The following is a 24331-nucleotide window of genomic DNA, read 5'->3' on the forward strand; positions in this document are numbered from 1 at the left end:
CCATCTTTGAGCTGCAGCTGTTACTGTTGCCTTCACCCCATTGTCTTGATTCTCCTTATCATACCATCCTGGGAATGAATTTTTCCACTCAAGGAATGGGAGAATACTTTTATTTTGAATTACTCTTTTTTTTTTTTTTTTTGTTTTTGTTTTTCAAGACAGGGTTTCTCTGTGGTGTTTTGGTGTCTGTCCTGGATCTCACTCTACAGACCAGGCTGGCCTCGAACTCACAGTTCTGGCTCTGCCTCCCAGTGCTGGGATTAAAGGTGTGCGCCACCACCACTGGCTTGAATCACTCTTTATGGACAGTTGATGGGCCAGAATGTGGCCTTGTGAGCACCTTTTCCCAACCTGTGGAGGCACTCCTGCCAGAAACTGTCTTTGCACCAGGGGTGGGGGTGAAGGTCCATGCCATGTCAGTGCCCAGTTCTTTCTTCCCTACATTGGCTGATGGCCCTATCCAGCAGGAGGACATTGTGTGGGCCACTGTTGGTCTGTTACTGCCCTCAAAGCTGGTGTGGTTTTCTATTTGGCTCATCATTGGAACTCTGTGGCTTAGACAGAAGCTTCCACTGGCTTCTTGGGAAGTGGTGTGCTGTGAGTGTTTCCATCTGCACACTTTTTTTTGGTTCCAGGTGTGGCATTTGCTTGTCCTTAGGTCCTCTGAGCAACCCAAGAGTACCCTATATGAGTAAAACTTCCTTGAAGATTTCCTTAGAAAATACTTGGAGTTCCTGGCCTGTCAGCTCTGCTCCTTCACGAGCTTGGTCCTGGGAAGAGCCCCAGTCTTCCAGAGTCCAGCCAAGCAGGACTTCATTCAGCAAAACCTGTGGTTTCTTGCCCAAGGGCTGGAGAGGGTCTCTGGCCAGCATATTGCCTGAAGTTAGCTCTGGGCCAGGCTATGAGGTGGCCATGGCCTGGAGCCTTGTGGAAAGCAGCTGTTTGGAAAGATGATTATTTATTTTCCTAAAAAATATTTGAATTATTATTATTATTTTGATTTTTCATGACAGGGTTTCTCTGTGTAGTCCTGACTGTCCTGGAACTCACTTTATAGACCAGGTTGGCCTTGAACTCATAGAGATCCACCTGCCTCTGCCTCTCAAGTGCTAAGATTAAAGGCATGTGCCACCACACCCAGCTATTTTAATGTTTTCATGTGTGTACATGTATGTATCCATGTTTTGTAAAAGTGTGCATGGTGTGGAGATGGGTATGAATATGTATGCACATGTGTACATAGGCATGTGGAAGCCTGAGGTTGATGTCTGTAATCATCCTTGATCAATTTTCCACTCTATTCATTGAGTCAGGGTTCCTCAGTCATACCCAGAGCTCACCATGTGGCTTAATCTTGCTACCTAGACTATTCTGGGAATCCCTTGTCTCTGCCTTTGGAGACTGGAATTATAGGTGGGCTGTCATGCACACCTGGTGTCCCCCTTACCCCTCACACAGGGTTTCTCTGTGTAGCCCTGAATGTCCTAGAATTCACTCTGTGGACCAGGCTGACCTTGAACTCAGAGATCTGCCTGCCTGTGCCTCCTGAGTGTTGGGACTAAAAGTGTGTGCCACCGATGCCTGGCTCAAACCTGGCATTTGTGTGGGTTCTGGGGACCTGAGATACCACCCTCATGCTTGTTGAGAGAGTGTCATAACCACTAAGGCATCTCCTTAGCCACTTTGTTTTTCTTTTTGGAGGTAAGTCTTGAGCATGTAGCCAGGATGACCTTGAACTTGTGACCCTCCTGTTTCATCCATTCAAGTGCCACCAGGCCTAGCTTAGAGAGAAGTTCTTTTAGTTTCCACCTGGGATATCATTAGCAAGGCAGCTTCCTGGTCCTCAAACCCAGTCCCTGGAGCCAGTCTGGGACTAGCTGTCACTTGTCTCACTCTGAAGGGATGCTGACGTTAGATAGTGTCCCCACTTGCACACCTCTTCTTTCCTCTGCCCTTCCTCTCTCCAGAGTGGCCCTGTTCCTACTATGCTCACATTCCCGACGGTGAGGCACTGGAGGGTTGCTGGTGCTGCTGTTATTAGTGTTTGGAGACAGGATGTCCCATGAAGTGCACAGGCTGACAGGGCACATCCCCACCATCCAGACCCATGTCTTACATTCAGGTTTGGACACAGATATAATGACAGAGGCCCACCATTAGGGAGGGAGTCTCTTGGGGTCATTTCACTGCCTTGTGTACCTTTTTCCTCTTTATCCTTTTCTCCCCCGTTGTTTGGCCTCCCCCAGCATCCTCTGTGTTTTTTTTTTTTTTTTTTTTTTTTGGGGGGGGTGTCTCCATCCTGTGTAGGGAGACCCCCCCACACACACAGACTGTGTGGTTCGACTCACCTCATTGCCTGCCTCCTTCCCACCCAACACACTTTTGGATCCCAGTACTGCTGTGCATGCTGACAATATCTTGACATGGTTCATACCAGCCTGCAGTCTTATAGCTCCTCATTGCCTTGGGCTGTTGGCTACATCTAACAGTTGCCAATGAGATGGGTGGAAAGGGAGGGAGGAAGGGAGGAAGAAGAGAGAGAGAGAGAGAGAGAGAGAGAGAGAGAGAGAGAGAAAGCTGTATTTTATTTTTAATTGTGTATGTATGTGTTTGTGTGAAGTGCATTTGAGTATAAGTACCCATGAGGCCAGAAGAGGGCATTGGATCTTCTGGAGCGGTAGGCAATTGTAAGCTGCTAGATGTGGGTGCTGAGAGTCAAACCTAGGTCCCCTGCAAGAGCAGTAAGCACTCTTGAGTGCTGAGTACTTAGAGTTGTGTTTCCTGACACTGTGTCTTTGGTCAGTGTGGTTGAGCACATCCCTCCTGGAGTTCGTAGCTTAAGCTTTGCCTTCATGCTGCGGATGTCCTTCAGCTACTTTGGTTTTCCTTGCTCCTGGCACATGGGCTATGTTAGCTGAGCCATTGTGACTGTGATGGTGGTGTCCCTCATTGCACAGAAAGCCTAGAAGCTAGCTGCTTGGACCTGTGGAACCTTTGTTCTTGATCCTTGTGCTTTCAGAGTTATCAGGTGATGTCTTTGATTTCCTTTGACTCCATGGATTAGTTTTTGTCCTATGTACAGAGTATGAGATGGATTCGCTAGGTTTCCACTGAGTGTTATGTTCTAACCAGTTTCCTAGCACTGTCTTCCGCTACACAGCTTCCTGCTTGCTCTGTCCCTGTGACACCCAGTCTGTAGGGCTGCTGTCCTTCCAGTGGCTCCCTGCTGGTTCTAGCCTAGGCTCATCTTGGAATGGTTGCCTCTCTTTGCCAAAAGTGACATGTCTCTTCAAGGACTTTATCCTTTCAAATAGTTTTCAGGATGTTAGCCAAGTTCCTGAGAAATTGCTGTTGGATATTGCATGGAGTTATATTGAGTTTCTGTTTACTTTGGGGAGAATTAGTTTTCACATTGTTGTGCCACCTCAGCTTCACATTTTCTTCTGTGCAGTTAGTTGTTTTTTCTGTCCTTTAACGTAGGACTTGGACATTTGAGATTACTTTTTGTGGTATGCCGAATAGTATCAGAGTTCCTGCTACACTGTCACAGATGACCCTTTATTAGTTCCAGGAAGTATGTCTTCATTTGTTTTGGGGTCTCTGACCATCTTGGGCTTGTTTTTTTATGTCTGATCTGTCTTGTCTCTGTTCTTTGTCTTGTCTCTGGTGTTCTTTGAGTCATGGTAATCCTAGTGGAAGCCTTGCCTTGGCCTTAGGGGACCATTCTATGATGTCACTGTTAACCACCTTTATCAAGCTAAGGGTGTTAACTCCTGAGTTTTCTAAGATTTTTCTCTTCAGATATAGGTGCTGAGGTTTGCAGGCAGCTTCTTCTGGTGGGCTGTAAGCGCTGTCCTCTTCAGCTCTTATATTTGGGGTAAATCTGGGTCAAGCCGTTCTTTCTTTCAGCTCAGTTACCAGTGATGTGTTTCATTTTCAGCCACATGTAAGTTTAAGTTAACTGTTTTATTTCTGACCTTTGCATTTGTAATCACAGGGGAGATAGCCTGACAAGCTGTGCTTTTCCCCCCTCATTCTTTGTCCAGCCTGGGAATCAAAAAAGTTTAATATTAACTGGGGCTAGTCCCTGTCTATGCCCTGACGTTGTGTGACTTTTCCTGGGGCAATGTGTAGAGCAGTTTATTCACCCCTTGTATAACCCTGAACAAAGGAATGAGTCCATCAGTGAAGGGTTACAAATGGAAGAGCAATTGTATCATGGAAAGGCTCCGCCCCAGCATGGCAACAAAAGCTGCCTCAGTGGAGCCCCACCTCCCATCATTCCACCTTCTACACACTCTAACCCTCTCAAGACTTCAAGGCCACGCGCAGTTGGAAGGCAGGACAAAGTAATGGCTGAAATCCCAGGCGAGGGTCTTGAGACTCCTCTACACTTGGACAACAGCCCCAACTACTGTTGCATAGACCTAGGCATCACTGCTCATTTTATGTCATGACTCCTGGGCTAAGTGCTCTAGGATGGCCCGTGGTTGTGATATACCAAGAGCAAGTAGTTTTCCCTAACTTGGAAGTGGTAGTAGTTACCAAAGGGGCCGTCAGTCTTGGAAGGTCAGTGCTGCCTACTGTGGGCCTGTCCAGCTGTGCATCTTGTACTTCTCAAGGCTTGACATCACCTATGATGTGGGTAATCCTGAATGTACTTGCATGGCATCATGGCGTGGCTTCTTCAGGTTAGGGTTAGGGTTAGGGTTAGACCTCTGGAGGGCTCTCTGACCCTTTGGCTGACTTGTCCTGGCTGTCCCTCCCTGGGCTCTGTCTGCTTGCACCCTCCCACCATAGGTAGAGTCCCATTGCCTCAGCATCCTGTCCAGAATGAGATGGTCAAGGCACCTTTGGACTTTGGAGGAGGTAGATGAGGCCAGGGGCAGCCCTAGGACAGGCTGGAGACCAAGAGTCCCATGTTGGACATGGGGAGGAGGTGAAACCAGCCCAGCTGGCCCAGGGCCTAGCCAGTATGCATGCCAGCTCAGGCAGGCCTAGCTGTGGTATCTACTCTCCTTTCCCAACTCTTCTGCTGGTGTTAGGATACTAACAGTACCTTTGTAAATTGGGTGAGGATGAACTTTTCATTTGATGATTTTTCTGTCCATGGAGGGTTTTTTTTTTTTTTTTTTTTTTTGTTTGTTTGTTTATTTGTTTGTTTTTTTGAGACAGGGTTTCTCTGTGTAGCTTTGTGCCTTTCCTGGAACTCGTTTTGGAGACCAGGCTGGCCTCTCAAACTCACAGAGATCTGCCTGGTTCTGCCTCCCAAGTGCTGGGATTAAAGGCTTGCGCCACCACAGCCCGGCTGGAGTTTTATTTTTATAATAAAACAAAATCAAACTTCCCACTTCTTGGAAGGCACTTCATCTGGATGATGTGCATTTTTCAGAGAGTTTATCTTTATGGCTAATCCTTGCATCCTACCTTGTTTCCCGAGGTGGCCAATGTGTGTTGAGGAAAGATCTCCCTGTATGGTGCTTGGTCTAGACCTCAACTGCTTAGCTCCTGTGCCCATTACTATGGGAGCTGTGCTACCTTGGTCTTGGTCGCCATCATGCAGAGGGAATCTCAGACCCTGTTGTGGCCCCTCACTCAGTGGCTCTGAGGACAGTTCATGACTTTGGGACTGAGGGCATGATAGTGTGTATTAGAACAAAGGGCAAGGTGCTTTGAGTCCACTACTGTGGGGCTGTCACTGTTGCTCAGGGACATTATTACTTGGGTGGCCAGTGGCCAGGTCATAGTGTTGGTGCCAGTAGCCTGATTACCTCCTATCTAGACACTTCTGCTTGGGGCTTTCACTCTTGTTCACTGTCTCCACAAATGAGAGGGTGGGGGCTGGTTACCTGTATCCATAGGGGTGAGGGATCACTTTTGTCTACCTCTTTAGTGCCTTGCTTATCTGTTTGCTCATGGTGGCCTTGAACCCCAAAACTGTCTTTGTGGAGTAATTCATCCTGGAATGGAGAGGATGGTGGCACCACCTGACTTCTCCTTTAGGAACCATGGTTGGTGATCATTAGGAACTTGCTGATTCATTAGGAACTTGTTGATCATTAGGAACTTTGCTGATCATTAGGAACCCTTGTGAAGTTTGACTAGTATGAAGTTCCTGGGTCCAGAGTCAGATTGAAAGCAGATTCATGTGGTTAGGGATAGCTGGTTCCAGGGCTGTGGCCATCTCTGTTTATGGGGCAGGGTAGCTGTGTCTTTCTCCCACCCTAAAGGTGCCAGCCTTCAGCTTCTTGCTCCCTCCATGCCAACTGAACCCCATTTTCTGTACTGTGTAGTGGGTGCAGCAGTTCAAAGCAGCTGTCCTGGTCAGCTTGCCAGATAGGCAGTCACTGTCCCTGTGTCAGGATCCCAGCACAGCCCTAAGCACTGAACCCAGAGCCTCCAGCCAGCAGGGGTTGTTCCATGGAGGGTGCTTGTGCTCTGCCTGTGTTCCTCCAGCCTTTGATCTGAGAGCCTGGGCAGCTGATTGATTGTGGAGCGTCCCCCGCCCTCTGCCTTGCGCTTCTTGTCACCAACAGCCCCACACCCAGAGGGCTGGCTGGCCACATGCATCTGCTTTCTGTCCCTACTCAGTCTTGGGGGGAGGGGGACGGGAACAAAACAGAACTTTTTTGGGGAACTTCAAAGGTACACTTTAGTAATCAAAAAGAGTTTCCAAGTTTCCCATTAATGTTTTGCCTGTGTGTGGTTTTTGGATTTAAATAAAGACTCAGAAGAAAGAGACAGGATAAAATACAGGCAGGTCCTCACTGAGGCCCAGGATGGTTCACAGAGCCTGGCGGTTCCTGCCTTTGATGTCAGACATTAATTATTAGAAGGTAGTTTTACTGGCGATCAGAACTGGGCTCTGGGAGAGGCTGGGGCTGCCTGGCGCCCCCTGGCCATGTCCTTTGAAGTCCCTCCACAGCCCAGGAGGCCGCCCTGTAGCTCTAGCTCACTTGCAGGCCGATCACAGCACACACACCCCCATGCCTGCAGCCTCCCCAGCAGCTGGCACAGGGGCCAACCCTGATCAAAGGCCCTGGGTCCTCCTGGGCAGGACTGGCTGCCCCTGGCCTGCCTACCCCTCCCCTTCTGGGGATTTCCTGCCCCACATGCCCTGCTCACACAGTCTGGCCTTCAGCCTCTGCACCCTGGGCTGCTGGCTAGTTAGTACTAATGGGGATGGAAGGAGTCTATAGGGGTGTTTGGGAAGTATGAAGTGGGTTGTTGTGCCAAACTTGGTGAGAATACTTACTTGGACCCATGAATGTTGAACAGGGCAGGGCAGGGCAGGGGGGCAAGTATCTGTGGATGGCTGGAGTCTGGTGCCCATGGATAAAGACTATGTTGCTATTATCTGCCCTAGGGGCTCCTGTTTCTGTCATCTTCATAGGCTGGCCATGGGCCCTGCTGTGCTTGGGTATTTATGGAAAACCTTCAGGCTATGAGGACTAAGCTCAGGTTTTTTTTTTGAGAGCTGCAGGCCAGGCCTTAATTGGAAAGTCCACTGAGGTTTGCCGGCAGATGGTTCAGAGACTTTGCAGTGGCCAACTGAGTGTCTGGGTTTTTGTTTGTTTGTTTTGTTTTAAAGATTTTTATTTTTATTTATTTATTTAGGAACCAAGGTCTTACTATGTAGCCTTGGATGGCCTGGAACTCACTATGTAGACCAAGCTGGTCTCAAATTCACAGATATCTGCTTGCCTCCTTCCTAAGTGTTGGAATTAAAGGCATATGCCACCACACTCATCTTATTTTTATTTTCAATAATGTATATATGTGCATGTCTGTGTGTGAGTATGTGTAAATGTATGTAGTGCCCACATATGCCAGAAGAGGATGTTGGATCCCTGGAGCTGGAGTTCCAGGTGGTTATGAGCCATCCATTGTGAGTGCTGGGGACTAAACTTTGGATATTTGTGAGAGCAGTACATGATCTCAACTGCTGAGCTGTCCCTCCTTATGCTTCACTGAGTAACTCCAGGGCTTACTGCTCACTGGGCAAGTATGGTAGGGAATGGTCCAGTAGAGCAAGGGCCCCACTTGTTTCACCTAACCTGGGCTCCCAATCTGTCTTGTGTGCACGTTCCAGTGTTCAATCCTATCTTGGATGTTTTTCTTTTAGACAGGGTTTTACTGTGGAGCCTTGGCTGGCCTAGAACTGACTCACTATGTAGATCAGGCTGGCCTTGAACTCATAGAGGTCCTTCTGCCCCTGCCTCCTGAGTACTGAGATTAAAGATGTGTGCCACCAGATCCAGCATGGAATTTTATTTTTCCTGAACCCCCAGGAGCAGCTGCCAGCCTGGGCCAGGCCATGCTCTAGCTTCACTGATCTGGCCAGTTACTTTTTGGGAGATGATCGATGTCTATGAGGCCTTGGCAAAATGCTCCAAAATGCTCAGGTTCCACTGCTGTGGGCTCAGGGTTTGCAACTGTGTTGTTGTTGTTCTTCTTCTTATTATTATCATTGTTGTTGTTACTATTATTATTATTTTGGTGTTTTAGTACAGGGTTTCTCTGTGTAACTCTGGCTGTCCTGGGCTCTGTAGACCAGGCTGGCCTTGAACTGAAGAGATTTGCCTGCCTGTGCTTCCTGAGTGCTGGGATCAAAGGTGTGCACCACCATGCCTGGCTGTGCTCTCTTTTTTAAAAAAGGTTTTGGTCATTTCCTTGAGATGGAAGTGACTCAGGTCCACAGTAGAGAAGGTAAACAGCTCAGAGAAGATTGTGAAAATGGAGACCTGCTTTAGATCTCTGTCAGTGTATGGGGTCGAGCTTCACCATAGGTGTCTTGGCATCCCTCTGTGTTATTCCCAAGCCTGAATCGGTCTGGCCTCATACTCTGGCACAGCTGCCTCCTGCTGTGCCATCCAGGGCCTTTGATGGTGTCCATGTGCTCAGGCACCTCCCTCCCAAGGGTGGCTGAGCCCTGTGAGTAACTCAGAGGTTTGGCCTGCATCCCTCTTGTAGTGATTCATTTAAGCTCAAAGCCTCAAGGGGAAACGCTTCACATTCCCTCTCACCAAAGCCATTGTCAGCGCCGGCTGGGCTGAGGAAGAGCAGCAAAGGGGGCCGGCGGCCGCTGTTCATGGAGAAGCTGGAAAATCTGAGATCGAGGTCATATCTAAATAGTGTTCACATTTTTTTTTTTCATCTGTCATCATGTCCTGGAAAATCCCTGTCAAAAAAGGAAACTTCAGCAGGGCCGTTTCTGATATGAGTGGGGTGTCCATGAATGGCCAGGCTCTCTGCTTGGCATGGTCCTTTACTCTCTACTTCCCACTGACCCTGGGGTGGCTCCAGCCTGGACACTGCTCACAGTAGTACTCAGCCTGCTTCTCAGGGCCTCTTTCCTATGTGCCTCCTGTATCCTAGCTCCTAGCTGCTTGGGGTCAGGTGTGGTGGAGTCTGAGGCTATGGGCAATGGGAGACTGCTGCTTTTTGCCCTGCTCAGCTCTTTGGGCTATCTCCTGCTCACCTTGTCTCTTCTCTGGTCAGTGTACAAGACCCTACCTGCTAGCTAAGCCTCAGAATCCGTTGTGTTGCTGGGTCCCCAGGAATCAAAGCCTCCTGTACAGGCTTTAGTAAAGGGTCTTTCGTCCTCATGTCCATCTATCACAGCCTCACAGACAGCAGGAAGGCCCTCCGCCCTTGCCCTCTGTGTCTGTACTCCCAAACCAGCTGTTCCTCAGGCACTCTGTGCCTCAGTTTCTTTACCAGTCACATAGCAACCATAATATGCCCTGACCCTGTAGGCTTATTCTGAGGATTTGGGCCCAACATGCACAGGCCTCCTGGGGAAAGGCTCTTTGGGAGGCCCTTCACATTGAGCTCTCTATTCCTTCAGTAGGCTATGTGACTGGCTTGTCTTTGGGAGCCTCCTGCCCAAGCTTCTCACTGTGATTGCCAGGAGCCCTCTCCCAGCCCCAGCCCAATGGAATACAGCCTTTTGTGTCCTCCTCACAACACACTGTGGTTCTAAGACATTATCTTGGATTTTAGCACCCTTTTAGCTGGAGGAATGGCAGGACAGTCCCTTTCTCTCCTTCAGGCCTCAGTGATGCTCTGTCTCACTGGCTTTGTCAGGCGTGACTGTCCCTGATGGCTGTCACTGTGAGCTTTTCTTTCCCCTGCTGTCTCATCTCCAGATTCAAGTTCTCTGTCTACAAACATCTCTATAAGTACACCTTGGATGTGAATCGAATGTAAAACTGTCAATGTTGGCAGGATGGCAGACACTGGGAGAGTATCCCAAGTAAACAGGGTCAGGCATGGCGGGTGTGTGTGTGTGTGTGTGTGTGTGTGTGTGTGTGTGTGTGTGCGCGTGCGCGCACGCGCGCGCAGCTGTGTGGCCTCCATGCTAGTGACTGCCTGCTGCAACCTCCCTGCCCAGCAGCTCTGGGATGAGCTTGTCTTGAGAGGACTGTGGGACCAATGGAGTTTCTCCATTCTATTCTGTGTTCCCTGGCTGCTACTGGTGACAATGTGATGCTTTTTACCAGCCCAGCTGCAGACCCTGTGAGGTATCATGGAAAATTCTAGAGGTTTGGACCCTTCTGTAGCTGCTCACTTAGCTCGATCCTTGCCAGCAGGTGCCTTAGTGCTCTTAAGTTGATGCAGAGCTGTCCTGAGTGAGCTCTTTGTCCTGTCCTTCTGGTCACTGGACTCCCAGTGCTTTGCGGTAGACAGTTCTCCTGAGTAGATAGGAATCAGGAGGGTCCAAAACAATGAAAGAGGCCAGTTTTATTTTTCTGATTAAAATTTAACAGCCCCTGAGCAATGTGGTGCTGATGTCCCTTGTGTCCCCTGTCCTGGAAGCAACTAGCAATCCATTGTCCTCCCTGCTGCCCCCAGGCTGTACCTAGGGAGGGTCCAGAACTGGCAGCAAGCCTGCCTGGCTCTAAGCTCCTCCAGTCTTTGAGCCTGAATGCTCAAGGCTACATTTGCCTTTGGATCCCAGGTTGCCACCACTCAGCCTAGACAGGCCATCCATGGACACTGTTGCTTGTAGCTCAGGATGTGTCTATATTCTGCTCTCCCACTGGAGCCTGGACAAGCTCGTGGCCCTGCCGGAATGCAGGCACTGTGGCCACGGGGGCAGCCTGGCACCTAGCATCATGTTAGACCTCTAGAGCAGACTGCCCTCAGTGGCTACTTTGTGGCTGTGGCTTTGAAGGAGCGCCCCCTAGGGCCCTGATTAGCTACCTGTGGACCCCTGTACAGGCCTCAGCCAACCTTTCTTAGCTCTGTAGCCCAAGGTCAGATGGGCTCTATGGCTAGAGCAATATGGTAAAACTTAGTAGATTGTAGAGATCTGGTGTCCATGGACAGTAGTTATTGGGAGGACTTCCCAGGAGACATTTGGGACAGATATACATAAAAATACACTCAGTGTGGATGTATTGAGGGTGAGTACCTTGGTCATGGGCAGGGTCAACCTCCCTGGGCCTGAAGCCATCTTTAGAATGATGACAAATGGCTTGGCCCTGCCTTGTGAAAGGCTGCTGGAGGGCAAGAACAGGGAAGCTTGTTTTTAAGAGTCAGACAACCTGTCCCCAGGTTGTCAGCATTTCAGGGTCTGGCTTGTGGCATTACAGCTATTTTGTCTGCAGGACAGGACCCAACATGGGCTCTGCCAGCCTGACTGGGCACCTTGGTCAGGCCTGGCTCCATGGGGTGGCCCTAGCACAGAGGAGGTATACCACCCTCCTGGGCACCACAGATCGACTGGGCCTGCCTTGTAATTTTCATTGCCATTGATGTCAATTAGGAGTGACGCTGTCCCTTCCTCTGTCCCTGGGTGGGCAGAGGGAGGGCCAGCTTGCTCCCCAGGGGAGAGGTGGAGTCAGCCTGGCTTTGGGGTTGCGGCTGAGAGAGGGCATTAGGGGCAGCTGGCTGGAGTTTTTGCCAACACTCTAATTTGGTGGCTTCTACTGTTCCTCCTTTCTGGAACCCCTGACGTGGCCTCCAACTGGGGTGCACCTCCCCAAGTTGGCATCCTGATCTTGAAGTTCTTCCATTGAGGCAAGAAGTCTGTTAGGACATTTCCTGGGCTGCCCTGTAGTTCAGTTCCCATGGATAGCACTGATGCCCACCGAGAGCTGATATCAGGGCTTCTAAATACTGCTGTCCCAAGCCCTACTCTGGCCCTAAGTTACACATAGGCTGTGAAATGGTGAGCTGGGATGGAGAGTCTGCATGCTATTCCAACTGTGGGGGCTGAGACGCGCGCGCGCATACACACACACACACACACACACACACACACACACACACACACACACACACAGCTGAAACCTTATCAACTGAGTTTCTCTGTTCATAGCCCATTGACCGAGATCCTGTAGTGTGCCACCCTGATCTGGAAGACTTGCTGCAGTCCTGGCCAGCAGAGGTACCTGACGAGTTCTTTGAAGTGACTGTGGATGATGTGAGGAGACGCCTAGCCCAGCTCAAGAGTGAGCGGTGGGTGCCCCTGGCCCTGTAGTCATCTCTCATGGCTTTCATCTATGTTGACCTTTACTCTGGTCCCTTCCTACCCTCTTGGAGACCTTGGAGAGTGAGGGGGAGCCAGTTGTTTTTGAGGCTCAGGGTGAGGAGCTTTTCTGTTGAGAGACTGGGACCTGGCCCTCTTCACCACAGGAAACGCCTAGAAGAAGCTCCCTTAGTGACCAAGGCCTTCAGGGAGGCTCAGATGAAAGAAAAGCTGGAACGCTACCCAAAGGTAAGCAAGGAGGTCCTTAAGTTCCCTGGGGAGGACACGCCCCAGCAAGTGACTATAATGCCCACAGGTGGTCCACAGCTTAGGCAGCCCCAGGCTTGCATAGCCCACACTACCATATGGGACATGTATTCCCTGGCTGAGTAGGCATCATGACAGGTTTGTGTACTAGAGGCTCAAGATGGCCAGCTAATCTCTCAGCATTTTAGGATGAAAAGCTTTTTTTTTCTTTGTAGTGCTGAAAATTGAACTTGGCCTTGTACATGCTGGGCAAGTGTTCTTCCACTGCCTGTCCCCTAACCCTGTGATGAAAAAAAAAATCTTCATTTTTGTTTTGTTATTGGTGTTTGGTGGGCTCAGAACTTTGTGTTCTGCCTCTACCTCCTGAGCATTGAGAGTCCAAGCCATCACTGCATCCAGCCAACAGAGCAGATTTGAAAGTATACACAGCTTGTAATATATGAATTTGTCCATTTGTCTATCCATTCATCCATCCATCCATCCATCCATCCATCCATCCATCCATCCATCCATTCAGACAGGGGCTCATGTAGTCCAGGCTGGCTTCAGATTTACTTTATAGGCAGCAATGACCTTGAATTCATGAGTGTGCCACCATTCTGAGCTTGGTGAGTTTTTAGAGTGCCTATGTCAGTACATTTGGGCACTTGGCTCTTTTTCCTTGTAGAGCAGATGTATTGGGGATCATGGGGAAACCCTGGCCTGGGGTAACTGATGGCTCCTGTCGTGGGAACCGAGTAATGAGACCCCTCCCTGTACAGGGTGTAGCTCTGACTGTTCCTTCTGACTGCACAGGTAGCACTGAGAGTCCTGTTCCCTGACCGTTACATCCTGCAGGGCTTCTTCCGCCCTAGTGAGACTGGTGAGTGCCTGTAGTAACCTGGGGAGGGCCACTGGGCCCCTGTTGGGTGGTTCTAAGCCACAGGACTATAGTTTCCACCTTTGGAACTCCAGGAAGATGGAGTAGTTGCAGGCCGCCATTCTCTCTCTCCATATGACACTCAAATGGCTCTGAGGTTGCAGCGTTTGTGGATCCAGACCCAGTTGAGGACGTGTGCTGGTTCTTCTCACAGTCCTCTGTCCTATCCTCAGAACTCATGATCCTGAGTGTTTTGGACATGAGCAGGTCGGAAGCCTCTCAGAAGAAGGCATCAAAGCCATCAGAGCCAGTGTCTATTTTTTTGTTTGGTTTTTCAAGACAGGGTTTCTCTGTAGCTTTGGAGGCTATCTTGGAACTTGCTTTGTAGATCAGGCTGGCCTTGAACTCACAGAGATCCACCTGTCTCTGCCTCCCGAGTGCTGGGATTACAGGCGTGCACCACCACCGCCCGGCCCAATGTCTATGTTACGACAGGGAGGATGAAGTAGTTCTAGGCCTGAGCCCTGGAAAAGCTCAAGTTGAGGAGTTGGGTCCTCAAGAGGTGCTGGGGATGCTTTAGGCTTAGCTTGGCATGGCTCTCAGTAGGCAGGACACTCTTGCCTCAAGATACTGATCCTGGAAGCAGCGTGTACTGTGGTCCATCCAGGATGGCTGACCATCTAGGAAGGTGGGGAATACACTGTTGAATCCCCACATCTAGGACTTAGCATCTACCAACAAGTCTGCATTGCCAGGATAGCCCTGGGGCTGATGTCTCTAGGTTCCCAGCAGGACCTTGAGCAATGAGTATTGGAAGAGTCAACTGCTGCTCCCTTTCTCCACAGTGGGGGACCTGCGAGACTTTGTTAGGAGCCACCTGGGAAATCCTGAGCTCTCCTTTTACCTGTGTGAGTGTCTGCCCCTCACCCTGCCTCCGCTTCATCTGGCACTGACCTTCTTCCTTCTTTTTTAGTCTGTAAAGTGTGACCTCCTCTCTGGGTTGGGATTTGTCTGGCTACCCAACCCTGTGGTCCCTTGGAGGGAGTGTCAGTGCCTAGCTCCCCAGCTTGGCCTCTTTCCCAGTCCCACCCTGTGGCTCAGGCTGTAAGGGAGGCCAGGAGCATAGCTGTCCCCAGGGTGGTGAGGATCCCTTTGAGCAGCAGAGCTGGGAGGATAGCCTGTGACCTGACAGACTTTTCACAAGTGCCCTGAGGTACGGGGGGGGGGGGCTACCATGTCCTGAAAGACAGCCCTCTCTCTCCACAGTCATCGCTCCTCCCAAAATGGTCCTGGACGACCACACGCTGACTCTCTTTCAGGTACCAATTGCCTCACAAGGGTGCTGCTGGGGCTGGCTGTGTTGGGAGGGCAGGGCACGATGCTGCGGTTGGGTTGGGAAGGAGCGCCCTGGCAGGCCCTGCGGGTGGGTAATAAAGCCTTTTAGAGCCGGTAAATTCAGAGGGAGCAGTGTGCCTCTGAAGTTGTTTCTGACAGGGCTTTCCAACCTCCTCCGCTTCCTGCCTGGCCCCGGGGTGGGGATGGGCCTGCCCAACTAGCTGGCCTGCTGTCCTCATCTGGGGCCACCTGGAGGTCCTGGACCCTGGGCTGCTGAGTGACACCAGCCCCCCCTAGTATCTGGGTGAGGAAGGGGCTTGGCAGCTTGGTCCAGGAGTAGTACAGAGCCCCGAGAGAGCTGGGGTCCTTAGCCACTGTTGGCCCTTATCTCTGCCACCTTCTCCTGGGTTCATCCTTTCCCCTGGACCCCTGCTGGTCTCTGGTAGGAATACCATGGCTGGCCGCAGGCTTTTCCAGGGGGCCTCTGGAGGTCCAGAGAGCTCCAAGGCAGAGAGAGGCTACTTGACCCTGTGCCCTGCAGAGCCAGGAGGAATGAATGCCTTGTCCTTTCGCCCCTGGGAGAGCAGCTGGGGCCTCCCTAGCCCCTCTGGCCTAATGGTTTCCTTTTCAAAGTCTTCAGATATTTTAATTAACAACAGAGGCGCCTGAAGGCCTCTACAAAGGTCTGGGTTGGGGGTGACAGGCTCCGCTGGCTGCCTAGAGCTGCCACCATTGGGAGCTGGGATGGGGCTGGGAGCAAGCAGGCCTGCAAGCTGGAAGCTCACCAGGGGCTGTTGAGGGAAGAAGTGGAGCCACATGGCTTTGGAGTAACGGAAAGTAGGGAGGTACCCCAGAGTGGGCCTGTGACCCTGTGATTCCCTTCTTGGCTTATGAACCTCCAGGCGCCGGCCCTCTTCCTTCATCTCTGCCCCTCCCTACCTCGCTGGCCAGTCTGTTGATAAACATTGAATCTGGAAGACGCTTTGGGATTCAGGGCCAGTGCCCAGTCCCCTCCCCCAGTGGGGATTCACATGCACCCCCCCCACCCCCAAAGCCCCAGGGTGCCTCTCATCCGCCTTTGCCTGATTCCTGGTGACACTCTGCCCCACTACCAGCAGCCGTCTCCTTTCATCCGTCAGCCCTGTCTGGAGCCACAGGGCCTCCCGAGGGGTGGCATCCCTGCCTGCTGCTGAGGGAAAGAAGCCTGCCCCCCTCCGGTAGGTGAGCAGGCAGCATCCCTGGAAGCTGCAGCTTTTTGTCTCCTGCCCAGGGGTGGTCCACAGTAGACCATAAGGGGTGCATGTAGGGGATGCCACTGGCCCAGGAGAACAAGGGCTTTCTAAGGGCAGTGGGGGCAAGGAGGACTAAAACCACAGAAGGTGGGAACAGAGCCCTGTTTGCATTGTAAGCTTCCTGGGCCTGAGCCCTGGTCTCCCTGCTTTGCCCCAGCCTACCTCCTTGCTCCAGGCTTTGGAGATCAGCCATGTTTTGTTGGTGCCACAGGGAGGGAAGTCAGTCAAAGCAGGGGAAGCCTAGAGACCCTGTGCCCAGCCCCACCTGGCCTTCTGTACTGTCTGAAGCTTGGAGAGGTCTGGTCTTTCTTGCCTTCTGGTGTATGCTGGGAACTGCTGGTCATCTGCTGCCCTAATCCCTTTCCCCGAAGCTCTCTGTAGTCCTGGGAGTCTGGGGGCGGGGTGCAGGGGAATTGTAGCTTGAAACTTGTGGTCAGGTGATCAAGTCTGTCCCACTGCTTCTGTGTGTGTGTGTCTGTGCTGGGGATAGAGAGAATGGGTTAGAGCTTGATTGGAGTCCTGGTCAGTGTTAAGTTCTAGTGTGGGGCAGAGTAGCCCATGGGGGGCTGTGGAGTGAGCAGAGGGTGGAATCCCATTTGTTGGTTGGGATGGTCTTCTGTCCACTTGTCCCTTGTTCCATTGGGACCCCCAGAGACCCAAGCAAATGGGCAAGGGTTCAGTTTTGGGCAGGTACTGAAGGGTAAGAGAGGATGAGTTCACCTAGGAGCTGGTCCTAGGGTCCTGGAGGGCCCCCTTGTGGGAGAGGACTCCCTCCCCATGTCTCCTGAATCCCTGCCCCAGGCTGGTGGGTGTCCCATCTGCAAGTTCAGAGAGAGGAAGAGGAAGAGGCGAGCAGTGGGGCAGGCCCTAGGCCCTGCTGCTGACAGAACTGAACAAGGCCCAGAGGACTCCTCACACCTCCAGCTGAGCCCCAGACTGTGAGGGAACCAGTGAGTCCCCCAACCAGGGATTTCCTGTGCCCTATCATTGGAGTACAGGCCACTCTCCTGCTGCTTCCTCCCTTGGATTGCTGTTCAAGGCAATGGCTAGTGTGTAGTCAGGCAGCTCAAGAATGCAAAACCCCCAAGGGGTGGACCCTTACCCTCTTACAGGATTTTTTGGTCCTGGAAAGAAAGAGGAAGGTGGCAGTCTTGCTTTTGGTTATGAACCGAAGTGGTGGCTGTTCCTGTCTGTGGTCCTGGAGAGGACAGAAGCTCCCACTGTCACAGGGGACCAAGCTGCAGGGAGAGGTCCAATATGTTTTATATGAAGGCCCAGCCTCCTCTGAGAACTGATTAGCCTTAATGTCAACAAACCTACTGCCCTCACCTCTCCCTCATCTGGGGCTAGGTGTAGGCAATGTGGGGACAGAGCCTACAGCTGGCCTTTCCTCTCTTGGTGTTCTGGGTTCTACCTGGCCCTCTTTGAGCTTCCTAAGCACTGTCGGGTAAGGGTCCAGCCTTGGAGCTGCCACATGATAGCTGCCTCCTCCGTCACTTCCAAGGGAGCCCCTTGACTGTGGTGGTAGGAAACAGATAAAATCCTGTGGGTGTGCCAGCCAGGATCCCAGAAGTGTTAGAAAGAATGAGGTCATAGTGTGCCAGGGAACTCTACTCAGTTACTGGCAGTAGTATAGAAGGTGGCCCTGGCCACTGCAGAGCTATCTTAGTAGGAGATAGAGCCAGCCATTCTGGGCTGAGGAAGGTTCTAACACTGTCCTCCCCATGCCCCCTGCTTGGATCCCTGGCTTCCTTCTGGCGCCTTTCCAGGGGCACTAGGGCAGCCCCCCGCCCACCCCACAGGCCTCCTCATGATGCTTTGATCGCAGACCTCACAATTGCGTTTCAAAGCATTCACCGCCCTTGTTTGTGTCCCTCTGCTGCCGGCTGGAGGCTGAGGTTTCAGCGTTCCTAGGCCTGGCCTTTGAAGCTTGCTCTTATTAATCTTTTAACATCCCCCCCAACCCCGCCCACCCCACCCACCCCTCCAGCCTGTGGCACTCACAGGAGCCTGGAGCCGCATGGAAAGAATGCCCTCAGCCTGCAGCTGCAGCCCCTTCTCAGGTCCTGCCAGGCTCCTGGCTGCCCTGAGTCTTTGGCCACGTCAGCCAGCCCCAGCCCTAACCCCCCCTCCCCCGCTTGGGCACAGAGACTGAAAAAGAGGAAAACATTCTCATGTGTGATACTAGGGCCTCTCGGGGGCTAGTATTGTCACATACCCTGTTAAGGAGGCCTCAGAGCCTTGTGTCCAAGGGTGTCAATGGAAGCAACCCTGTCTACTTCTTGCTCCCACCCCACACCTGTGCCCGAGAAAGTAGGGCCAATCCCCTGGATAGAAACCTCATACCTTCCACCCCCTTAGGATAGATGTGGTTAAGGATGCTTTGATCCCAGGCACTCACTTGGGTTTTCAAGGCACTATCCTTGTTTGGGTGGGATAGGAGGAGCTTAGGCTGGTCCTGGCTCCAGCTTCCTGCTTAGTCCAGTGGTGACAGCCCCGTCTGGGCCAGTGTGTCTTACACTGAAGCATCTTTCAGCTTGATTTTGGGAGCCTGGGCCACTTCTGCTAGGGCACTCCTGTCTCCCAGTGGCTCTCGGTACATTCCCAACTGTAGAGATGCCCCAGTCCACCCATAGTCTCTCACTCTTATTTTGGGACCATAATCGGGGGAGGGGTGGTATGAGTTGTATGTCAGTGGGGCAGCGACACAGGTTCCTAGACAGTGTCAGGCTGGTAGACCCAGAGTCCCACTCAACAGCCCTGTGTCTCCTCTGACCCCTCAGCAAGGTGTGCCTGAGTCATAGACTCAAGTGCACTGTGGGCTTCCAGACTGACAGAAAATGCACTGGTACTGCAGCTGGGCAGTGGATCATGAAGGAGGACACCATAGTTCACACAAATGAAAAGTGGGGCTCCTAACTGGTGCTTTGCTATCCTGTGGTCCATGCGAGTAGAGTGCCAGAGGAAGGGATGGAATCATCTTTGGGAGACCTAATCCTGCTGAATGCTGCCTGTCTGGCCCTCTGAGCCCTCCCTGCTCCCTGCCTTCCCCGTAGGCAAACCTTTTCCCTGCTGCCCTTGTGCACTTTGGAGCTGAAGAACCAGCAGGTGAGTGAGACCTCTGCCAACAGGGCTTACCCTGAATCCTAGTTCCCTGATGCCCAAAGCAAGATTCCTTAGAAGGTATTCACGCAGAGGTCCTGTGGGCTTGGGGGATCTGCAGCCCAGTGCCCACCTCCCTGGGGCACCTGGCTTGCTGTCCCCACTTGCAGTGTGTGGGTGGAGTGTAGGTCTCTTCTGTGGCTGAGGGTGAGCTCTGGCCTCTGAAGGTCTCTACCTGGAACCTGGACTTCTAGAACACACCGTCTCCCCATCGGCGGCTGATGTGCTGGTGGCCAGGTAAGTTCCTGAGGGCTTGGGAGCTCCTCCAAGACTGTGCCCACCACCTGGCCTTGGCCTCTCATCCCTAGGTGTATGTCCCGGGCCACTGGGTCCCCACCTCTGCTGCCAGCCCCTGACCCTGTGTCCTTGGAGTCTGAGCCAATCACTGAGGAGGGGGCACTGGGGCCCCCAGAGCCCGTTCAAGGGACAATCCAGCCTGTGAGGAGAAGCCTGGGCAAAGTGCCCAAGTGGCTGAAGCTGCCAGGTGCCTGCCTGTCATAGACTAACTGGGTAGGGCAGGGTGGCTGGGCAGCAACCCAGGAGCATGTGGTCATTCTGGTGTTTGTATCACAGCCAGCAAGAGGTGAGAGCTACCAGCCTGGAGATGCTCGACACCAGCCACAGGATCCCACCCCCACCCACCCCGAGCAGGAATAAAGACTCGCGCTTCTCTCAAGGCCTCTGATCCTCTTTTCTACAGAAAGGGCCCTTAGGCCTCATCCAGCTTAGTCTTCGTATTCACTGCTGCCCCGTAGACCCCTGGGAGTTTGGCTGTACCACAGGGTGTTCCTATTTAAAAAAAAAAAAAGCTGAGGTATCTGTGAAGGTCTTGAGAAGGCCAGAACCCTGGGCAGGCCAGCTTCCTCTTCATTTATATCTGACCTCATTAGCCACTTTACTGAATGAACAGAAGTGTAGGAGGAAGCCTCCTTGGCAAATTACCTACAGCCTGGGGCTATTCCAAGCTTCTGGCATACAACCAGGGAGGAGGCAGCAGGCACTTAACCACAAAGCTACCTTTGGCTGTGCCTGGCCTAGGGTGTTCAGATAGCCTTTCCTGTATGCCTTCAGTGGGAGTGCAGGTCCGGTTCCAGCACTGGAGCTGGTTGGAGCTGTGTCCCACCAACCAGCTCCTTCCTGAATGTCTCCCATCTCCCACTGGCTCCCCAGTGCTTAGGACCTAGAAACCTACTGTGAGTGTATGTGGCACTTAGAGCAACTCTGTCCATCCAGCTAAATCCAGTCTAACCATTGCCTTCAGAGGTTGCCCTCAAGTCTTATTCTGGGCCCTGTGAGAATAGCTGTTGTCCTTTCATATTCCTGTCTTTTCCTACTTGACCGCTCACTCCCACTGACACAGTTCTCGATTCTGGGCCTGGGTGTTGGGTAACTGTGTCTCCTAATTCTTGGGTGCTCCATGGTGTCCCCCACATTGGACTGACAGTCAGAGGACCTTTTTAAGTGCCTCCCAAGACCTAAAGGGGCACTATGTATAGGGGTTAGCAAGATAACCCTGCATGTCTCCTGAGAACTGGCCTGATCATTATAGGGCTCGAGCCTGGACTGGGCTTCCAGGGTGGCCTCTCAGCTCCACCTCTGCAGGCACAGCCTGTCCCTTACCTATACCCGGACTGCAATTGGGCAGGTCAGGGCTAAAGGAGAGCCTTTCTGCAGTTCAGCATGGTCACATGGTCACAGCCTAAGGGCCCTTTCTGCAGAAAAGAGATCTCCAGTCTTCTCATCTTGTGTATCCTGGTTCTGCCTCCACCAGTGAACCATTACTAATTCACAGAAACATTCTTGGACCCCACTGCCTACTAGTGGCAGTTGCTGTGGCCTGTGGCAGGAGTAACTTTCCAAGTGAGCCAGCCACATGTGTGAAGGCTCCAGTTTTACTGCAGCATGTGCACACATGCTGTTTGTTATCCTGTCCTTTCTGAGAGTTCTGCATTTGTCCCACTGAGATGGATGGAAGGGAACATGGGGCTCAGGTTTTGAAGCAACTAGACTTCGGGTGATTAATGGTAACAAGAAGGCCATGGCTCAGAGAGATGGTGTTGATTTATTGATGTTGCTTTGTAAGAACAAATTTATAGCTCAAGGAGGCATCCTGGGGGTGGGGGTCAGGTGGTTACAAAGCTACACAGAAGCTTTGATGTAGGTGGCAAGAAGGCGGCACTGCCAGCGGCTGGTTTGTTTATAGTGAAAGGCTGGGGGTGGGTGGGTGGCTGTGGCTGTGGGCAGGCTGGTCCACCTTTCCCTGCACCTGTCTCACAAGGATCCCCAGAGGCAATAGCTAGGAAGGGTAACAGCTGCTGGGGTCTTCCCATGTTCTGGAAGCTGGAGAGCTTGAAAACTAGATGTCAGTGCTGATGTGAATTCATCCTAGACTTTGCAGGCCACAGGTGCAATCTCTAGAAGTCCAGGAGCTATGGAAGAGAGGTGTGCTCAAAGTGATCACACAGGCACCACTCTGAAGAGTCTCAGGCTGCCCCACCTGCATCCCACATACCAGCTGAGGAAGCACCTTCTCCAGCTGATCCACATTCACAACATCTAGGTCCTCTGCCTGGGCCTGCCAAGCCCCACGGACAGCAGCTTCTGGAGAAACACTGAAGTGAGCTGGGGGAAGCTGGGCAACTTTAGCCCTGCCCTTACTAGGCCTCCTCTGCACCTACTGTAGGCCCTCAGAGGGGGCCTAGATGGCTCTTGGGTAAGTTTTTAAGGGACAGGACCTAGGGTTGGCAGTAGCTGAGAAAAAACTGCTTAGTTTGTCTACTGGTGCTGTGAGGGCCCTTGGCTCACCTATTACGAAGATCCTCAGGAGCTCTGCCATGAGCTGCAGTGCATCCCCACTGACTGAATGGAAAGGGTGGGTTATGGGACAGCCTCCCTTTCCTCCCAGGGCCCCACATTCTTCCCCCACTCCACTAGTGCCCCAAACCTTTAGTCTTGCAATCCCTGAAGTGCAGATGCAGTAGTCTGCTCACCAGCTCCTGGAGGAAGGGCAGGGAGTCAGTGCCATTCCCAACAGGTCCCACCAGTATCAGTTCTGGATGGAGCATGGCTATAACTTTCAGTTAGAAATAGTAACATCCTAGGGCCTCTTCCCAGGTTGAGGGGATGAGGCCAGCTGTGCTTTGAGGGAGGATGTCATAGGGGTTGTCAAGAGGGGCTTGAGAGACTTGCCTATAGGGACAAGGGAGCAACAAGAGATGGGGAAAAAGTCCAGGAACATCATTCCTGGTATAGATAATACTCTATCAGATCCAGGAGGATGGAGGCACATGCTCCTAAAATCAGCCGTGGCAGCTTTGAGAAAATCTGACCCCTTTGGCAGCCGTGACTGTCAACACTACCTAGGTTGGATTACTGCTGCACAGACAGACACAGTAGCTGTGGCTGGAGGGGTGGGTAACTGGACAGATACCCGAGAACCCTTGATCTTCCTTTGGCAAGTAGTTGGAAGTCATTTCTAGCTGTAAATGAAGACACCTGTTGACTGGGTCTAGCAAGACCTAGCTGTAATGATGCAACATGAGTGGTGGTGGTGGCAGCGGACTGGCCAAGTTTCAGGGGTGGTTTGAAACCCTGAAAGGTTGGTGGCAATGTGAGATGGGGATGAAGGTGAGAATCCACACTTAAGAATTTGGTGGGGACACCCTAAGTGAGACACGAAGAACCCTGAGAATGCAGTTTGTGAAGCCAGCAGACCACTCAAGTTTACCAAGTGCAGAACAGAATGGGGAATGGCTGGAAAAAGGCAATAGGTTGGCAGCAATACCCAGGACCCTACAGTGGGTGGCCTACAGAGGAAGGTGAATTTGGATTCACGAGCATCAGTCACATGGGAGGCCATGATACCCATTCGTCGCAGAAGGGCACAGGTGCGAATGAACATAATGAGTCTAAGGCACAGGTGAACTTGTCAGGAGGGACCATGTATAATTTCGTGAGAACAGCGCCATCTGCTGGTCTTTCTCCCTGCACACTACCAGGGGAGGTAACAGAAAAGGCAGCACAGGACTGCACTACAGCTCCATGGGCCAGTCAGTGAACGAGTGGATGTGACTGCTGGAGGGCAGGATTAGGGAAAAGCCTGTGGTACATCGAGCTCCTGTTCCTCGTCCATAAGGCCACAGTCTGGGATACAGGTCCCTCCTTTCCTATCACTCTCTCCTGGGACAGCCCGGTCACTGTAGTCCAATGAATGATCGCAACCCCGATTCTGGCCAAAGCCCCCAAAACTATTCAAGTCCTGAACGGAGTGTGGAAGTCAGCCCGAACTCCGCACAGGGCACGCACCGGCCTGATACAAAAAGCCTAACAAAAACTCCTAACCTCCGCTTTAGTTTCCCCCAGCAGATGGGCGAGTCCTTGCATAGCTGCTTGTCACTGAGAAATGACGCTGGCCCAAAACAGTGGAGGCTCGCGTCAGTGTGCCCTACGCACCCTCATTGGCCGGGTGGAAAAGGCCCTCTGGTCCTTCCTGGGAAGAGTCCTTGTCACCAGCCTGGATCTGCGGGCAGCGCTGTCCAGACTCCCATCTGCGGACTCGCTCAGTCAAGCGGCAGAGCGCTCGGGCTGCTCTGCCCAGGTCCACCCGGCTGCCGGACCCACACCAAAGACACGGGAACACAGCGGTAAGGCTGACTTCGAGTGTGCACAAGTGTCACGCGGGGATCAGCAATGCCCAAAGCTAAACTGGTACCCTCTCCCCCCTACCCCCCGGGGCCTCACCTTCCGGAAGCCGCTGGTTTCCTCCATGGCCACAGTCTCAGTGCGCGCTCGCCGGAACCCTCCCACATCTCAACCAATGAACGTGGAGCGCGTCCATGAAGTCCCGCCTTCAAAACCAGTAGCCAATCATCTGATCCCCCCTCTCCCTCCTCCGCATCTTCCCTGTGTTCCCAACCAATGAATCGGAGCGCCCTGCTT

General features: G+C 52.2%; 2 protein-coding genes across 5 annotated transcripts in view; one reads left to right on the forward strand and one right to left on the reverse strand.

The window, feature by feature from the left end:
* Nucleotides 1-20069, forward strand: part of Aspscr1 (ASPSCR1 tether for SLC2A4, UBX domain containing) — a 39170-nt gene extending 19101 nt beyond the window's left edge. For 2 of the 3 annotated variants that reach the window (XM_036196248.1, XM_036196249.1), the window contains exons 8-16: nucleotides 12329-12468; nucleotides 12646-12727; nucleotides 13541-13607; nucleotides 14450-14512; nucleotides 14871-14923; nucleotides 19288-19339; nucleotides 19561-19630; nucleotides 19702-19877; nucleotides 19967-20069. In XM_036196248.1, coding sequence (XP_036052141.1) covers nucleotides 12329-12468; nucleotides 12646-12727; nucleotides 13541-13607; nucleotides 14450-14512; nucleotides 14871-14923; nucleotides 19288-19339; nucleotides 19561-19630; nucleotides 19702-19877; nucleotides 19967-19980 — 717 coding nt within the window. In that variant the 3' untranslated portion in view covers nucleotides 19981-20069. Of the gene's footprint in view, nucleotides 1-12328; nucleotides 12469-12645; nucleotides 12728-13540; nucleotides 13608-14449; nucleotides 14513-14870; nucleotides 14924-15993; nucleotides 16157-19287; nucleotides 19340-19560; nucleotides 19631-19701; nucleotides 19878-19966 lie in introns of those variants that run through there. The other variant, XR_004945650.1, reaches the window with a different exon arrangement.
* A 1367-nt stretch (nucleotides 20070-21436) lies between these two features.
* On the reverse strand, nucleotides 21437-24215 carry Cenpx (centromere protein X). Of its 2 annotated transcripts, XM_036195269.1 has the most exons (6): nucleotides 24134-24191; nucleotides 23846-24000; nucleotides 22338-22389; nucleotides 22199-22252; nucleotides 21906-21994; nucleotides 21437-21822 (listed from the first exon to the last, which is right to left on the reverse strand). In XM_036195269.1, exons 2-6 carry the CDS (start codon nucleotides 23849-23851, stop codon nucleotides 21808-21810), a joined length of 216 nt encoding a protein of 71 aa, XP_036051162.1. In that variant the 5' UTR covers nucleotides 23852-24000; nucleotides 24134-24191; the 3' UTR covers nucleotides 21437-21807. The 2 variants fall into 2 exon arrangements, with proteins under 2 accessions (XP_036051162.1, XP_036051161.1); XM_036195268.1 differs by lacking the exon at nucleotides 23846-24000 and having other exon boundaries at nucleotides 24134-24215.
* Nucleotides 24216-24331: the final 116 nt, after the last annotated feature.

The sequence above is a fragment of the Onychomys torridus genome, chromosome 8, assembly GCF_903995425.1.
Source record: "Onychomys torridus chromosome 8, mOncTor1.1, whole genome shotgun sequence".
NCBI classification, from domain to species: domain Eukaryota; kingdom Metazoa; phylum Chordata; class Mammalia; order Rodentia; family Cricetidae; genus Onychomys; species Onychomys torridus.

Coding starts and splice junctions, on each gene's coding strand:
- Cenpx (XM_036195268.1), bottom strand. CDS start 24,160: ATGGAGGAAACCAGCGGCTTCCGGAAG. Junction 22,253..22,337: donor CAGGGATTGCAAGACTAAAG/GTTTGGGGCACT, acceptor CTTTCCATTCAG/TCAGTGGGGATGCACTGCAG. Junction 21,995..22,198: donor CCTGAGGATCTTCGTAATAG/GTGAGCCAAGGG, acceptor GTGTTTCTCCAG/AAGCTGCTGTCCGTGGGGCT.